The 15354-nt window shown below is 36.5% G+C and overlaps 1 protein-coding gene across 16 annotated transcripts in view; it reads left to right on the forward strand.

The window, feature by feature from the left end:
• KDM6A (lysine demethylase 6A) overlaps positions 1–15354 on the forward strand; it is a 145549-nt gene that overhangs the window by 43030 nt on the left and 87165 nt on the right. For all 16 annotated transcript variants that reach the window (XR_010622507.1, XM_065741600.1, XM_065741602.1 and 13 more), the window contains exon 4: positions 2202–2251. Coding sequence is in view for 15 of the 16 variants with exons in the window: in XM_065741600.1 (XP_065597672.1) it covers positions 2202–2251 (50 nt within the window). In the remaining variant the exon portion in view is untranslated. The remainder of the gene's footprint in view (positions 1–2201; positions 2252–15354) is intronic.

The raw sequence follows: 15354 nt of genomic DNA on the forward strand, positions 1-15354 counted from the left end.
CAGGTTGCCGTACAGCAGTGGCTTTAGAGAAATCTTTTGCCTCCTGTGCCTCCTGCTCTCTGACATGTGCTTTATCTTGTCTGGATGCAGCTAATTATGTCTTTCTGTCATGAAGTTATTAATGAATCAGGAAAGATTCTGGGAAGGAGCTTATTTTCTGTTACTGTGAGCATATAGTGTACAACTCAGTTATAGAATGTAACTGAAATGTGCTTACTCTTGACACTCGTAAACTTATATTTACACTGAGTTATATACTGAGGTTTGTACTGATTGGTAGAAGGCAAATGTATTTTTAAGCTTTGAAAAGCTTAGCCTGGTGGACTAGATTAATAGAAGTTTCTATTCAGCTGAGCTGTGTATAAACATCTATACTTCTGTGTGTTAATAATTTAAGCTGATGAGTATACTTCTGTTGTTTGTTTGTTTGTTTTTCCCCCCTATATTGGGCATCTAAATGAATCTGAAGTTGGCATTACAGGCAGGTCCAGCAGTGAGTGACACAGCATAAGCTTGATTTACCACGTGTCAGTTAAGTGCACAAGAACGTGTTGCTGTAAGCTTATGTAGTTCAGTGTGTGCAGAGATGGGCATGGGCTGCTTTTGACCAGGCCAGGGAAGGAGTGCAGAAGTAGCGGCACCTTGAGTGTTAGGGCCCTAGTGTGACATTGTGGTGGGAAACGTTACTGGCAGAAAAACTCCAAGGTAGTTATAAAGAACAGGTCATGACTGTTACATATAACAAAAATCAAGCATAGCTCTGAGGGTCAACACTGATCAGCATTCAGGAAGACTTGCAAAAGGTCTGAAAGGTCTGAGTGTTTTGGTAGTAGCAAGCTTGGTGGGGAAAAAAGACCCAATAAACCAGAAGAAAGATATTTGCTTTATGTTTGAGTGTTCTATTCGAAAAGATAAGGCAGTGAATTTATCCTTGCTCCAAATTGCAAGGTGTATGAGTTACCATTGATGATTAGCATGCTTATTTCTACTGACAAGCAGAATTTTGTAAATGCAATCCAAAAATATTTAAGGGCATAGTAATGAAGAAAGATTGTAGATCACCAGGCTGCAGAATATAATCAAAAGAGATGGAAGATATCTGGGTGTATCCTCAGCTGTGTACTTAGAGGAAGTTCTGTGTGCCTTGTCATTTAATCTATTTTGTTCTTATTGTGCTTAAGCCTATATGCTTTTGTTAAGTTATGGAAATCAGTGAGTGGGGCAAGCATTGAGGGATGATAAAATATTGGTACATAATTTATCCGTGATACTTGCAGGAAATGAACCTGTACAAAAAGTACATATTATTCGTGCTGTCTTAATCTGCTTAGTGCTGGCAATTTTTCATAGCAGAGGTTGTCTTCTTTTGTTATTTGGAAAATGCGTGTTATGTAGAAACAATTCTCAAATATTAAGATTTGTTGAAAAAACAAACTCTCGATGTTACTGCAGCGAGTTGTTATTTAAAACGGTCCATTTTTGATGATGCCTAGTGAAACAGAAGAACATAAGGCCTGTTTGCATTCTAGTCTGATGCTGCAGTATGCCTGTAAGCCGAAAGGCAAGTTGTGTCAAGAATTTTTAGTGCAAAAAAGAGATGCAGGAATGGTGACTTGAAGTTCATCGCTGAGTAGTACTAGTACTCTACAGAACAGAGCAATGCTAGTGCTGTTTTTCATGTTAGTCTCTATCTTAGGTGAATAACATAAGCCGTTTTTAACTAGCTTTTTTTCCTCCGGTTACTGAATGAAAAGACATGTGAAAATGATTTCTCTTTGTACATCCCTCTGCACCAGTTCTTTAAAAATTACAGGACATCAGGGAGAATGGTAAACGAGCTATGTGATTAAATTTGTAAATCTTACAGCAGCATTGTCCAGGGAGAAAGTCCCAAAATTTAAAATGATTCCTTTTGTTGTATGTCTTCCTTAAAATGTTGCTTGATTTACATTTGCATGATTAATAATAAATATAATTTTCAGTTGACATCTCATAAAACAAAATAATAATCTTAAGGAATGCATTACCCACAACAGGGCACTTATTCTGGCAGTGTTACTTTTATTAAACCATTTGTCATTTTAATGTTGTCTTCTGACTCTTGAGATTTTGTCTTACTCAAAAAAAAAAAAAAAAAGTATATATATACAAAAAGGCAGCAAAACAAATTCAATACTGTTTTGTTTTTTTCTTTCCTGCAGCATTATCTGCATACCAGAGGTACTACAGTTTACAATCTGACTACTGGAAGGTCTGTATATGCAGCTTTTAAAGTTTATTCATTTATTTTGCTTAAGTATACTGTTATAGTGATTGCATTTCTAAAATAGATAAACTTCAGTATGTTTGGAGTATCTATCTGCTGTTTCTCTGACATATTAATTGTGCCCAAATGGAAATGTTCACCTATTTGTGCAATTTACCATAAATCTAAGTAGAAATAAATCTTACAGTTTGTTGAATGGACAGATCAGGTAACTTGCCACTTTTTTGGTTTTTTTTTTGTTAATTAATACTTTTTTTTTTTTTAAGGAAAACATAGATATTTGAATGCATATGGTTACTGGGAGAACATTAAGTACTTGAAGTCTGCTGTGTAGGCATTGGATTTGTACTAGGAAGAAGGTTCTCAGGTTTCTTTTTATTTTCATAGATACCCATGTCAGTATCTCGAGAATGGAGAATGTCCTTACTTGAAAAGGGAAAAAATTGTTAGTTTAAATGTGATATCTGAAGGCTAATGTGAAGTTATCGGGACTTCAGATGAATAATTTTTTTTTAACTTTCTTAGTGATATTGTGGAAAAATAGGTAACGTTGTTGTGTTGTCCTGTGAAATAATTTGAAACTCATAATTCAGTCACAAGTGTGGGAAAACACAGCATGCAGTTTTGTGATCTTTAACAAATTATGTCCTTAAAGGTATTCTTAAGTACGTATTTCAAACAGGGAGAGAGGGCTTGCTGTGGAGGACACACACCAACCTTCAGTAAATAACATTCTGGTTGTTCTTTGTTTTTGTAAGGACTGTAAATATGTTCTGAAAATGCTTGTGCTGTCCTCTCCCATTTGGGCAGGTGAGAACTTCAAGGCAGTGTGAATAGAATGTAGAAGAGTGAGCCAAAATAAATTAGTTTTCCACATGTATGGAATGTACAGTGGGAAGAATGGATGTACAGTGGGAAGATCCTAGGGAAATTGTTCAGTTGGTTTTGTGATATCCTCTTCTCCAGTACAAGGTGAACAAGGTCCATTTTTGGACCAGGACATTTTGGAGTTGAGGTAGTTGTTTTTCAGAAATAAATGTTGTATTTAAAAAAATACAGTGAAATTAGCATTAATCTGTTCCTCTTGTGTGCTCTTGGAGAGTTAAAGATTGTTTTAAATGAGTGAGTTGGAATCAATTAAATATATATTGAAATTGTTTCTATTATTTGTATTCTTCTCACATTAAACATTTCATAATGTTCTATTTTTTTTTACTCTATTGAAGGAAGTGATAGATGATTATGAAATTTTCTCAACGTTTTCAGAGTGTGCAGGGTGGTATGTAAGATGATACATATATTTACAGAGACACAGCGTGGTTCAGTATAGCTCGTGCAAGTTAAATGCAAAAACTGTTTTGCAGTTCTGTTTCAAAGGCATGCATGGCAGTAAAATGTGTGATCTTTGCTTCACTTGTTGAAACCAATTTCTGTTTATTCAGTGTGCAAATATTCTAAGGTACCAGTTTCTTGTTTGACCATGCTGAGTCACTTGATATCATTGGGCTTCCTTATATATAGTGTTACATTTAGAGGATTTTTGGTCATTGCTTTTTTTTTTTTGGGTCATAATTAGTTTGGAAATTTTCTTGGCTTTTATCTGTGTGAGAAGGAGCTTGAAAAAGTCCAAAAGCATTTTTCAGCTAAAGCATCTTTTTGTTGAAACGAATAAAAACCAAGAGTAACCAGATTTCTTTATTAATGGATGGTGAAGCTGGTCTGGACTTCACAGCGGAGCTGCCTGGATTGGGGCATGGGAAAGGTGTTTCCCCTCCCTGCATTGAGCAGATTTCTTGTTGTCCTTAAGATTTCATATCTAGAAGAACACTGAGTCTGCAGTATATTTTTGGTCACCCAATTATACACTGTTTTGATAAACTTAATAAATAACACCTGTTTGCAAATGCTTAAAACCAAAAACATTTAATTGCGTTTCCTTGGTTTACAACATTTATTATTCTAAGATTCCCTATTAAAAGATTTGAGTTGAATTTTTTGGGGGATAGGTGCCATCAATTAAGCTGTTGGAATTTCTGATGGTAAAGGAGGAGAGAAGGGTGTGAAGAAAGGGTGGTATTTGTGAGCAGTGATGAGAGCTGTGTGAAAGCACTGAGAAATTCATGGAGATTGCTGAATCACACGAGGGTTGTTATGTAAGACAGGTTTGAAAACAGACAGGAGCACTCTTATCTACTTGAGCAACGTATCTGAAATTATTTGGTGTTGCTCTGAAAATTGATGTGGCTCAAATAATCATCCTGTGTTGTTTTTGCTTTATAAGTAGAAAACTTCTAGAAGGATTGTGAGAGGTTTTGTGTTTAGTTTGGGTGTTTTTGGCCTCCTTGCTTAGCGTTTTTAGTCTCTGCTACTTTGGGTTTTCACTGTTGCATCGAGTTGGTAAGTGATTGTTCTGTCAATGGATTGTTAGGCATAATGTACTCATTCTGGGATTCATATTTTAATATATTTTTTCTTAGTTTTTAATGGTCACAGTTTTTTTTTTTACCAGATCTCATTTCTGTCTCTTAAAAATTTGCTGTGAGAGTTGTTTTGTTGCTAATATGGGAGGCAGTTTTGTTGATTTCTGTGGAACAGTACTAGAAGAAAACAACTTGAACATAAATTCTAAATACATGTTATAGTGGCAGAAGTGAAAGGTGAAAGATTGGGAGGAGGCTGTATTTTGCTATTTACCAGAGCATGTTCATTGTTTCTGATGAAACATTACTTTGAAAGAAACGCAGTCTCTATGGGTAGCATTGATAGACCTGCATTGCATGATGTCACATACTCCTAAATGGGCTGCTTTTATCAGTAATCTTTTTGGGCGCAAACAGATCAGTGCAGAATGTCCTGCAAAATTTCTGAGTTAGTGCCTGTGTAGAACAAAAACTGCACTATGGCATCTTAACTCAATGTTAAAAAAATATTTGACTTGAAACCTGGCAAAATAAATATCTCAACTTTGATAAAAACTGAGAAAATTTAATAGAGCTCTTCAGTTCAATTACTTTTTTCAGTGTTTCTTCTTCTTATGTGCCTATGCTAAAATAAATCTGCCTTCTGTGCAGTGTACTTCATTCGTATTTCTTTTTAAAACTCCCGTGTCAGAAATTTTGGGGGAGGTGAGGAGAATTGTGGAGGATGAACAGATAGGAAGGGCAGCTCAGGAGAGTGAGACAACAGCTAGAAATTGAAATTTGTAGATTTGATGCTGCTGAGAAAATAGATGTCAAGTGTGAAGTGTCTGCCGTGGTTATCAGTTTTGACATCTTCTGAGGAGAGAAGGGCTAGAAGATCAGCAAGGAATAAGATGCTTTTTATTTTATTGGAACGTGGTGGGAGATATCTGGCAACTGGAAAAAGCTATTTTAATCACCTTGAGTGGTTGCATTATAATACAATTGATCACAGTGATCTCTTCCATGTAGCATCTGGGTTCTGTTAGGGCTGTATTAACCAATTTCAGTATATGAAAGAGCATATAAGTGTAAAACATATATCTGTTGCACTGACACGGTTCCTCAAGGCAGAGGAAAGCTTCTCTTATTCTTCCATGGGTGGGGCTGGGACAGGTTTCACTTGCTAAAGTGATCCTGGGAAGGAGTTTGCTAATTGTCCATTATCATGAAGTTCCCTATTTTGATACGGCACTGTAACTGTAGCCCCCATTTTGGTTTGATAATCCTGTTTAAAGTACATCTATGTGACTTTTTGCTAGTAGATGTGTGTTCACGTGCTGCTTGTTAGAGTTGTTTACCTGTAGTTGTTATGACACAGATTTTGAATGAATAAGACATTTTGGTGCAGCTACGTGTTAGGTTGAGCTGTATAGGTAGCTGCAGGTGGACATAAATTGGGCAGATAATGTTCCTGACAGTAGGTTTTACCTGCGAGAAGCTCCTACATGCTGGTTCTCTGCAGTGCTTCCATCAGCTGTGTATTACCTCTGTAGCTGGGGAATTGGTATGTAACTTTCTAAACATTATTTTAGTCAAATTCAAAGTATTGTGGATAAGTTGTGAGAATACGATGGCAGCACTGCTGTTGTACATGCAGTGGATGTGATTTTGAGACTGAGAATGGAAAGTGGCCATCAGGTACACTCTGCCTGTGCTTACCAGGCTCAAGAACTCCTGTCTAAATTTGTAATTGTTACCTTAGGCCTTCTTCATGTCTTATTGATTTTGGCATTCTGTTTGCAAATAACAGAACTTCCTTGCAAGGAAGTTTCTCGGCCTCAGCAGACTTTAAAACCATGCAGAGGTTTAAAAACAAAAATAACAACAAAACAAAGAAAAACCAATAGGATAACCAACTTAGGTTCTGTGTATAAGGCCTGGGAAAAAGAGAAACTGTGTACTTGTCATGGATGAAGAACTGACATCAGCTGAGTTGTTGACTTACTACAGAAAGCAATTTTACAATGTTCTCTGATAATGTAGCCCTGCAGAGTAAATGCCAGTTAATTTTTTACAGTGCTGTTTTATAATTAAACCTATGTAGAATTGTTAGAAAAGGGTATTTTGTAACTTCACGGCTAAAACATTTGGTAATTTTTTTTTTCCCTAAAGAGCTAAAAGTAAGACTAAGCCTATTTGTTTTTAAATTTGGCTTGCTGCTCATCTTGTACAACTTTTTCTTCTCTATTAGTTTACCCTCCTGATAGGCAAAATGTGGTAGCTTTTTTTGTGTGTGTGCTTTCTTAATGCTATGAAATAGGAAAACAATGAAAAATGATGGTTTAATTTTGGGTGCTTTGCTGTCCCTTTTTTTGCAGACTGTAAGTCCATTTCTCCCTTTTTAAGAAGCTGGACAAAAAGCAATTACTTGACACGCTGATAACAATAAATAAGAACATTTTGCACTTCAGAGGGTCTGTTAGAAAACAGAGCAATTTTCCATTTCATTGACTCACAACTGTTTTATTTTCTCCAGTAACCTCGCAATATCTAGAAGAGGTTTTAGACATAATTCATTAAAACTTTCATTATTTTTTTTAATTGGCTGTAAATGCTTAGTTTAATTGAAACGGTACCATGGTACAGGACCAGTAAGAATTACTGAAGCAGACAGATTCCTGAAAACAAAGTTGGAAAGGGTAGTAGTATTATGATATCTGAATGCTGAACTTTTCTTCAAGCTTTTAGTTTTTTTTAATGTGATTTTTTAATGCGTACGTATATTTTTAATGGAATCAGTATCCCATGTGGGGAGATGCGCTCGAGAAGTTTCTTTATAAGAGTCTCCCAATATCAATTCAAAATGTCGTTCAAGACTTTTAATATAAATGATCACTAGCTTAGTAAAGAAGATACCCTTATTGAGATAGTTCTTAAGGAGCAGAGCATCTTAACAGTTGCAGCTTCGGTTTTGTTTTTGCTTTTGTTTGCTTGTTTGGTTTTAATTTTTGTTTTAGGGTGTGTCTGTCTGAAATTCTGTCCATTCTGCCTGCAAGAACACTGAATTCTTAGATAGTCCCATGCCACTGCTGTTAATGCAGACAAATAATGCAGAACATCCAGTTTAGTGTAAAGTAAAATTGTACAAGGTTCTAATAATTAACTCTCATGTTAAACGATTTGTCTAACGAAAATGACAGGCACTCACATTCCCTTTGCTCGAAAGGAATCGAGTAGGTGTAAAGACTGAAAAAGAATGAGACAAGCAATTTAACTAATACATTTTGATGTGTTGCTTTTGACCTCAAGGTAAATCTGATAAATTGCCCTCATAACTGTACTGAGGAATCCATCCTTGAACATATAAACCATTTACCTGTTTTGGTCACAACAAATGTTAGGCTTTGAACGGAGTGTACATGTTGCTATACTTCTGAAATATTTTGCATTTGCAATAAGTCTTTTTGCAGTATCATTCATCACTTGTAATTGATGTATTGATAAGAAAAGGAAAACTCCAGAAAATCTGTAATTTACCATTAACATTCTGAGTATAAGGGGAATGGATGTGCTGTGGTGGGTAACTGCTTGAATCAGGAAGACAAGACAGCATCTCAGAGTAACCCCTTCTCCATCTAGGGGTTGATTCTGTTTATGATTTGAATGGAGGACAAATCTTCAGTAGGCTAGAAAATTACTGTTAACTATATTGGCAATGACTCTGATGCTTGCAATTTCAGAAGTATTGCATTGTTTGCAGAACCATTAAAAATGGTACAGTTCCTTCATGTATCCACATGATTGCTCTTAAGTTGCATAGAAAAGGTTAAAAAACGGAAACAAAACCCACACTATGCTTTTTCTAGTTTGTAGATTCCTGTTGAAACATAAGTAGATGTTGTGTCTCAGTAATGGCATTTGTTTTCTTTGGAAGTAAATATTTTTAAATTCTAACATTGTTTAAGAGAAAAAAAAATCCTTAGATTTAGAAACAAATAACTGCTTTATTTTATTATATTTTTTAATTTTTTGCAATTTTGGTGCTCAATGTGCTCTAACTGAAATTTCAGTTCTAATGTTTGTAATGCTTTTTCAGATATTTATCTAATGAAAGTGTTCTGCTGCATTTGGTGCAGCATTACCTTGGTAATATTTCAGCCCCTTGTTTTCTTCCTTTTCAGAGAGATACAGACTTTTAATTCTTCTGTAGGGATAGGGGAGGAGTGATTGTAGTGCATGTGCATCTAGTTCATTTAAATGGAGGAAGTTATGAGTGGGAGAGTTCAGAGATGCAGAGCTTGGGGTCTCTTAAAGAGTCTGTGAGTAGCTAACGTGATGCTAATAAGTCTCATTTGAAGGAAAGGCAAGTAGCATAAAATGCTTTTTAGAGTTGTTTGATCATGAAAGTACTGTCTATGAAGCAAACTTACAAGGGTGGATGTTTAGAGAAGAAGTCGGAATCAATTCTGCTTCTGGTGTTTACTTACATAAAGGCTCAGCAAGAATTAGTCTCATGCCTGCTCACCTTTGTGGAGTGTGTCTGGTGGTCAGTGCTGTAACAGCTGAGTCTTCCAGTTCTTTGTGCTCTTCCTTGAGGGGAAGTATAGACATCGTAAGCATTCTGGAGTTTCAAGTGCTAAAAAATGCGAACAATGCAAACAAAACTTTTGGAGTTCAGATTTCTTCAAGCAGAAGTGTTTCTGAGTTTACTTACAGAAGAAGCTACTTAGAGAATTTGATAATCTGTTCTTAGGTAGCTTGAAAAGTTGTCCTAGGTGGTTAGGGACTTGCTGGTATTCAGAGCAACTTGGAAAAATACTAGCCTGTTATCAATACCCAGTTTTCTGGGCTTCTGTCTAATATCAATTAATTTTGTACAAGTGATTTGTTATGCTGTCCTTATTTTCTTTTATCCAATCACTTACTGCAGGAATAGGATTGTTGAGAGATGTAACGTCCCAGATATGGTAGAAATTGCTGGCAGTTAAGAACTTCCACCCTGTTTTCTTCTTCCCCAGCCTGTTATTTACTCTGTTAGGCTGGAAAGTTCCTTGATTAAATTTTATCTGATAATACCAGACAAAAGAAATGCTCTTGCTTTCCTCATTCTTTCCTCATTCAGTCTTCTTTGCTTAGGTTTACTGTTAGTGTTTTCTTTCTGCGTAGGCCCATCATGTAAAGAATTATTCTAACTGCTTCTTTCTGAATTATCGGGATCATCAGAAAGATAACAAAGTTGCTATTATTAGATATCATAACTACACAGATGCTGTGTAACACGTTTTGTTTGTTTGTGATTTATGTGATTGTCTTGATTTGAGGATTTTAGATATCTATATTTTTCCTTTTTTCCTTCTCCCATCCCTGACAGTAACATTAGGATTTTTTTTTTTATTTTAAATCTTTTGGGCTCTGGTTCTTAGGACCAGACAAAAATCTGTTCCCAACTTTGCGAACTTTTAATGAAAATAAGAAAGCTGGAAAAAATTTTTCCAGTCCTGGTAGGCAGTGTAGAAGGGGAATCAAGCAGCATCTGATAAATGTTTAAAAGAAAAAATGTGTGTGTTGGGGGAGGGTGCTCAGTCATCTATGCAATTGACTTGACTGTTATTTTTGGAATAAGGAACATAAACTGATTGCCATTTGCTATTACTATTTTCATTATAACGAAGGGATGGAAACCTGTAATGGTTGCAGAGAGAGCAATCTCTTTAAACAGAACTGATGCTGATGGTGGTTTTTTTTTATGCTCTGTTGTCAATTGATCTGCAGGAAATGTGGCTTATTGTATCTTCTGGAAATTTTCATTTCACTGGTTTTATTGAAAGTTTCTTAAGTTTCGCAGGATGCTGCAGACTTTCAGTGTTCTAATGTTTTCAAAAAGCAAGTTGACAAATTCAGGGAAGAAAAATCCATTAAGAACAATTAAATACTAAGACATGTTATTTGTCTTTAGAAACCTCTGAGCTACAAATCACTGGAGGTAGGGAGGGAATTCTTGGGAGGGGGGTCTTAAAATAATAGCTGAAAATAAATGAAGCTACTCTGGGCAGTAATTTCCAAAGCAACTTTTTAGAAGTTAATATTACTGCTGTTTTTGTTTGGTTTTGTTTTGAAAGCTTCCCAGCACTCCTTACCTGTAGAAGTTTGAGTTATGTTTCAATGCGCTGACATACTCTTTCCATTTTGGAAAACAAGGATGATTTTCTGATGAAATACAATCACTGAACGTTGTCTAGACCAAAATTACTCTGTGGAGCTATATAAAGATGTCGGCACACTTTATCCTATTCTGTCTCTGAAATCCATAAAAATATAATAACATAAATGAAATCATCCATTTAGTTCATAATGGAGCATTATAACTGTCTCAGTTCTGTTTCTGCTCACAGAATTTAGGCATGCAGAGCCCTCTCTCTGTCCAAAACTTAGAATTAAGTTTTGAAGAAAAGCTCATCCGGAAGACACTTCCACTTTGCTATTCTCAGACAGTATGTCTTTCAGTGGGATGGCAGCCTTTTTCTTTCCACAGTTTCTTTCCTTCATAGAATCAGAGAATGGTTTGGGTTAGAAGGGACCTTTAAAATCACCTAGTTCCATCCCCTGGCTCTAGGCAGGGTCACCTCCGTCTAGACCAGGTTGCTCACAGCCCCATTCAGCCTGGCCTTGAGTGCTTCCAGGGAGGGGACATCTATAGCCTTACTGGGCAGCCTGTTCCAGTGTCTCAACTGTAAAGAATCTAGTCTAAATCTACCCTCTTCCAGTTTAAAGACATTTCTCATTATCCTGCTTCTGTGTGCCCTTGTAAAAAGTTCCTCCCCATCTTTCCTGTAGGCTTCCTTCAGGTACGGGAATGCCAGGACACCCAGGGGCTTCTTTTGTCCAGGCTGAAGAGCCCCTTTCTTGTGCATGGATATTCAAAGTTTTCCTTGGGAGTCCTTCCTGGATCATGATGGCCATAAAACTTGCTTTTATCAAATGAGAGCATTCAGATATTTCTTGCTGGAGAATACTTCTGGGCTAGGCTTAGAGTGAAGAGGAGACTGAAGCAAACAGATGATGAATGTCATTTCTGAGTTCAAGACAAACCTGGATACATGATGCTACAAGAAGTTGTGTAGTTCTGAAATGAGAATGAATATCACAAGCTGCTTTGTAGAAGTAATGTAAAATAGAAGTGTCTGAAGAAACACAATTGATATTTTAGGTTTTTTTTTTAATGCTAATATTGAGTGCGTTTACTAATTCTGGTATTTGACATAGACATGGAAACCAAATTAATGTGGTATCTTCCTATGTTCACTGTTAACTAACCTCTTTAAACACTGATTTTACCTTTTCCTTGGATTCAAGTTTTTGGCTTCCCCCCATCCCCGGCCCCCCCCAAGTCTTACAGCATGTATATACAAATGAATAGATGTTATGTGTGTCTTAAGATATTCTTGTCTTTAGTTCAGGGTGCAGGTACCAGGAATATGATTTTGCTTTGTTCTTTGGCTGTGGACACAGTGAAACATTGAAGTATTGGAGCATTGTCTTGCTCCTTGTCATGGTAACTTATCTCTTCTGGCTGTGGAGAGAAAGTAGTTCATGGTTTTCTAATTATTTGGAAGAATGTGATCTTCTATGTTGACAGAAGATTACTTTGTCATGAGTGGAACAAATCTATATGCTGTGTCAGTCATATGTGAGATTAGCAGCAGTTTGCTGGATGGAGTTGCTGAGGTACTCTAAATCCAGAAGCATAGCAGTACTCCTGAGTCACTTTGTTAGACATTGTATTTAGAAAAAATGATTGGCCATGTGCAGGAATCTACAACATGGAACTCTGAATGAAATTGTTACGTAAAATACTCATGAAGTCATAAAGCTAAGCTGTATTAAATAATTGGAACAGTAACTCCCACTTCATTTTAATGAAAGTGAATGAAGCAGGACTTTTTATTTCATTCCATCCACCCCTATGCATGTCACATAGACAGCAGAATTCTCTAATTGAAAGGGTGTAGGTGGACAAGGGAGACTGAAGCAGTTTGCTAGGCTGGGATGGTCTTTGTTTTACTGAACGTGTTTTCTGAATAAGCATGCTGAAGACTTTTTAGTCTAGTTTTGTTTAAGCAATAAAGAAATAACCCACCTCTTTCACTAAACGTCTATATTAACCCATATTACTGGTTAATAATCTCTGTAGCTACACATGTATTTCCATGTGCAACATTGCTTGTGCTCTGCTTTCCAGGCCAAATTCACAGTAAAGCTTTTTTCTCCACCTTCAAACATGTAGTTAGGGCTTCTGACATGAAGACATCAAATTAGATCACCACAGTAACACCTTATCTATGAACATAAGTTCTGAAAAATAGACTTGTTCTGTGTACCATCTTTGTGAATATAACTCATGTTTAGACAGAAAACTTGCATCCTTAGCTTGAATCTAGAAATGTACAGCTACCATGTCTGTGTAAGGGTATTTTCACCATTAACAGACTTAGTCTTCTACCAGCAGTTGAGACCCAGTGATTAACTCCCATTTTGTGTTTTATAAATGCAAAAGTACACAAAGAAATTATGCTTACAAGTGAACTTTGGCACTGGAATCTAGAAGTAGAAACTAAAGAGTTAATTCAGCCTGTGGCCAGCATTGAATTGAGACCTTGCAGCTTGAAAATGTAAAGGGATGGTTTTATCAGTTCTGTAGCACTGCTGTTTTAGAAACAGTCCTTGTCTAGCACTACTTCACGCATCGTTGCCAGTGCTACCATTTGTAGGGTACTACAGTCAGTGGCTGCCAGAATTGATCTGAGTTATAAATATATAGATAAATCAGGTTTATTTTTAACTGGGTCTGTTTCCCAGTCAAGTTCACTGTGTAGCTCCCCCCAACCAACTGTAAATGTGCAAGTGAAGAAGTGGAATGCAACTGAAACATGTAACTCTTTGAGCCTATGCTAGTACAACAAGGATGTATATCGAACTTAGAGTGAATTTTTGGAAAAAGAGAGTGAAATCCTAAATTAAAGATTTACACAGAGAGAAATGAGCTGTCAGAGAGCTCAAATTCTGTTGATCAGTACAAGATTGATGTAAAACAAGAAATAATATCACAGGTGGCCTGTCAGCCTTTTCCATGCAGGTCTTTAACTTGATATACGTAGGCAAATATGTAATTTCTTCTTCATGACTAAAGGGCAGGGCCAGATGTAGTTGAAGTAATATTATGATGTTTATTAAAAGCTCAACTATATTTAAACGGAACTTGAGTATATCCTACCATACTATGAAATAAATATATAAATAGTGTAACAGGAGCAACAAAGTCACCATGCAGTTGGTTAGCAGAAGACTGAAGAAAGTGTGTGGAAAAAGGTGAAGGTCAGCACGTTTGTAAGACTGGTCACTATTGTTCCATTTGTATGGTACTGCCAGGAATCAAAGTCTTTGACATATTGAAGTTGCTTCTAGCAGCACCCCAAGAGCCACTTCCCCTGCTGCTCAAGTACTGTTGGAACTTGCAGTCTGGGCCACACAGTCATTTGGCTCTGCAGAAAGCATATGTGAGCATGAGGCCGTTGCTTTTTAGAAAACCTTACTAGGAACACAGGATATTGCAGTTTAGGTTATATTCTGTAGTCACAGGGTCTGCCAGCCACCTGCTCAAAGCAAAAGAACAATTCTTTTAAGTTCAAGTATGTGGATTTGTGTATTTCTATTCTGAAAATAAAAAGCTGACGTTTTGACACTATTGTCCCTAATAGTTGATCCTGATGCTATTCAGTGTATAGTAACAGTTCCCTGGGGAACGCATACTGTATAAAATACTGCACTCAGGTTCTTATGCATAAATAACTATTGGCTTTTGGGAGCTGACAGACTCACAGAACTCAGAATTGTAGGAGTTGTAAAAGACCTGTAGAGATCATTTATTCTATGCCCCCTGCTAAGTCAGCTTCCCTACAGTAGATTACACAGGAAAGTGTCCAGAGAGGTTTTGAGTGTCTTCAGAAAAGGAGACTCCACAACCTCTCTGGGTGGTCTGTTCCAGTGTTCTCACCCTGAAAATGAAGTTAATTTTCATGTTTTTGAAAGTTGTTTTCCTACATTACAATTTGTGCCCATTGCCCCTTGTTCTGTTGCTGGATCGCTGTTTGAGAAGAGCTTGAGCAGTTCTGAAGTATCTGTGAGGAAGCAGGTAGGGTTCAAGTAAGGTTTGTACAAAAATGAAAAAGAGACGTTCCCAACATCAGCAAGAAGGCAAAAATCCCTGAAGTATTATATTACAAATGTATTAACTTTGGTTTATTCAGGGTCTTCAAGAAATTTTCTAGTACATTGAAAATGATCAGATTTATAAAGGATTTCTGAAACACGCCTGGATAAATCATACTTTCTGAGACACTATTTTTTAGCTATAATCACAACAGTCTAAAATTGCCAAAGGTTATGTGCCTGCAACTCAGCAATGTGAAAACTATTAATATATTAAAGTCGTTATTCCTGTGATAAATATATCCTGGCATTTGTAACAGATTCATTAGTTTAATATCTTAGTAAATAACTACAAAGGAATTTCAATCTTGACTCTACGATTTTTATCTTTTTGGAATAAGTATTGCCAAAAATGTTTGTAGATGAAAACTGGCAGCCTTAATTCCCATATACGTATATCAGCATTACATGCAGGCCAAC

Source organism: Cyrtonyx montezumae, unplaced genomic scaffold, assembly GCF_038088225.1.
Source record: "Cyrtonyx montezumae isolate F1298 unplaced genomic scaffold, pur_monq_1.0 scaffold_3, whole genome shotgun sequence".
In the NCBI taxonomy this organism is placed as follows: domain Eukaryota; kingdom Metazoa; phylum Chordata; class Aves; order Galliformes; family Odontophoridae; genus Cyrtonyx; species Cyrtonyx montezumae.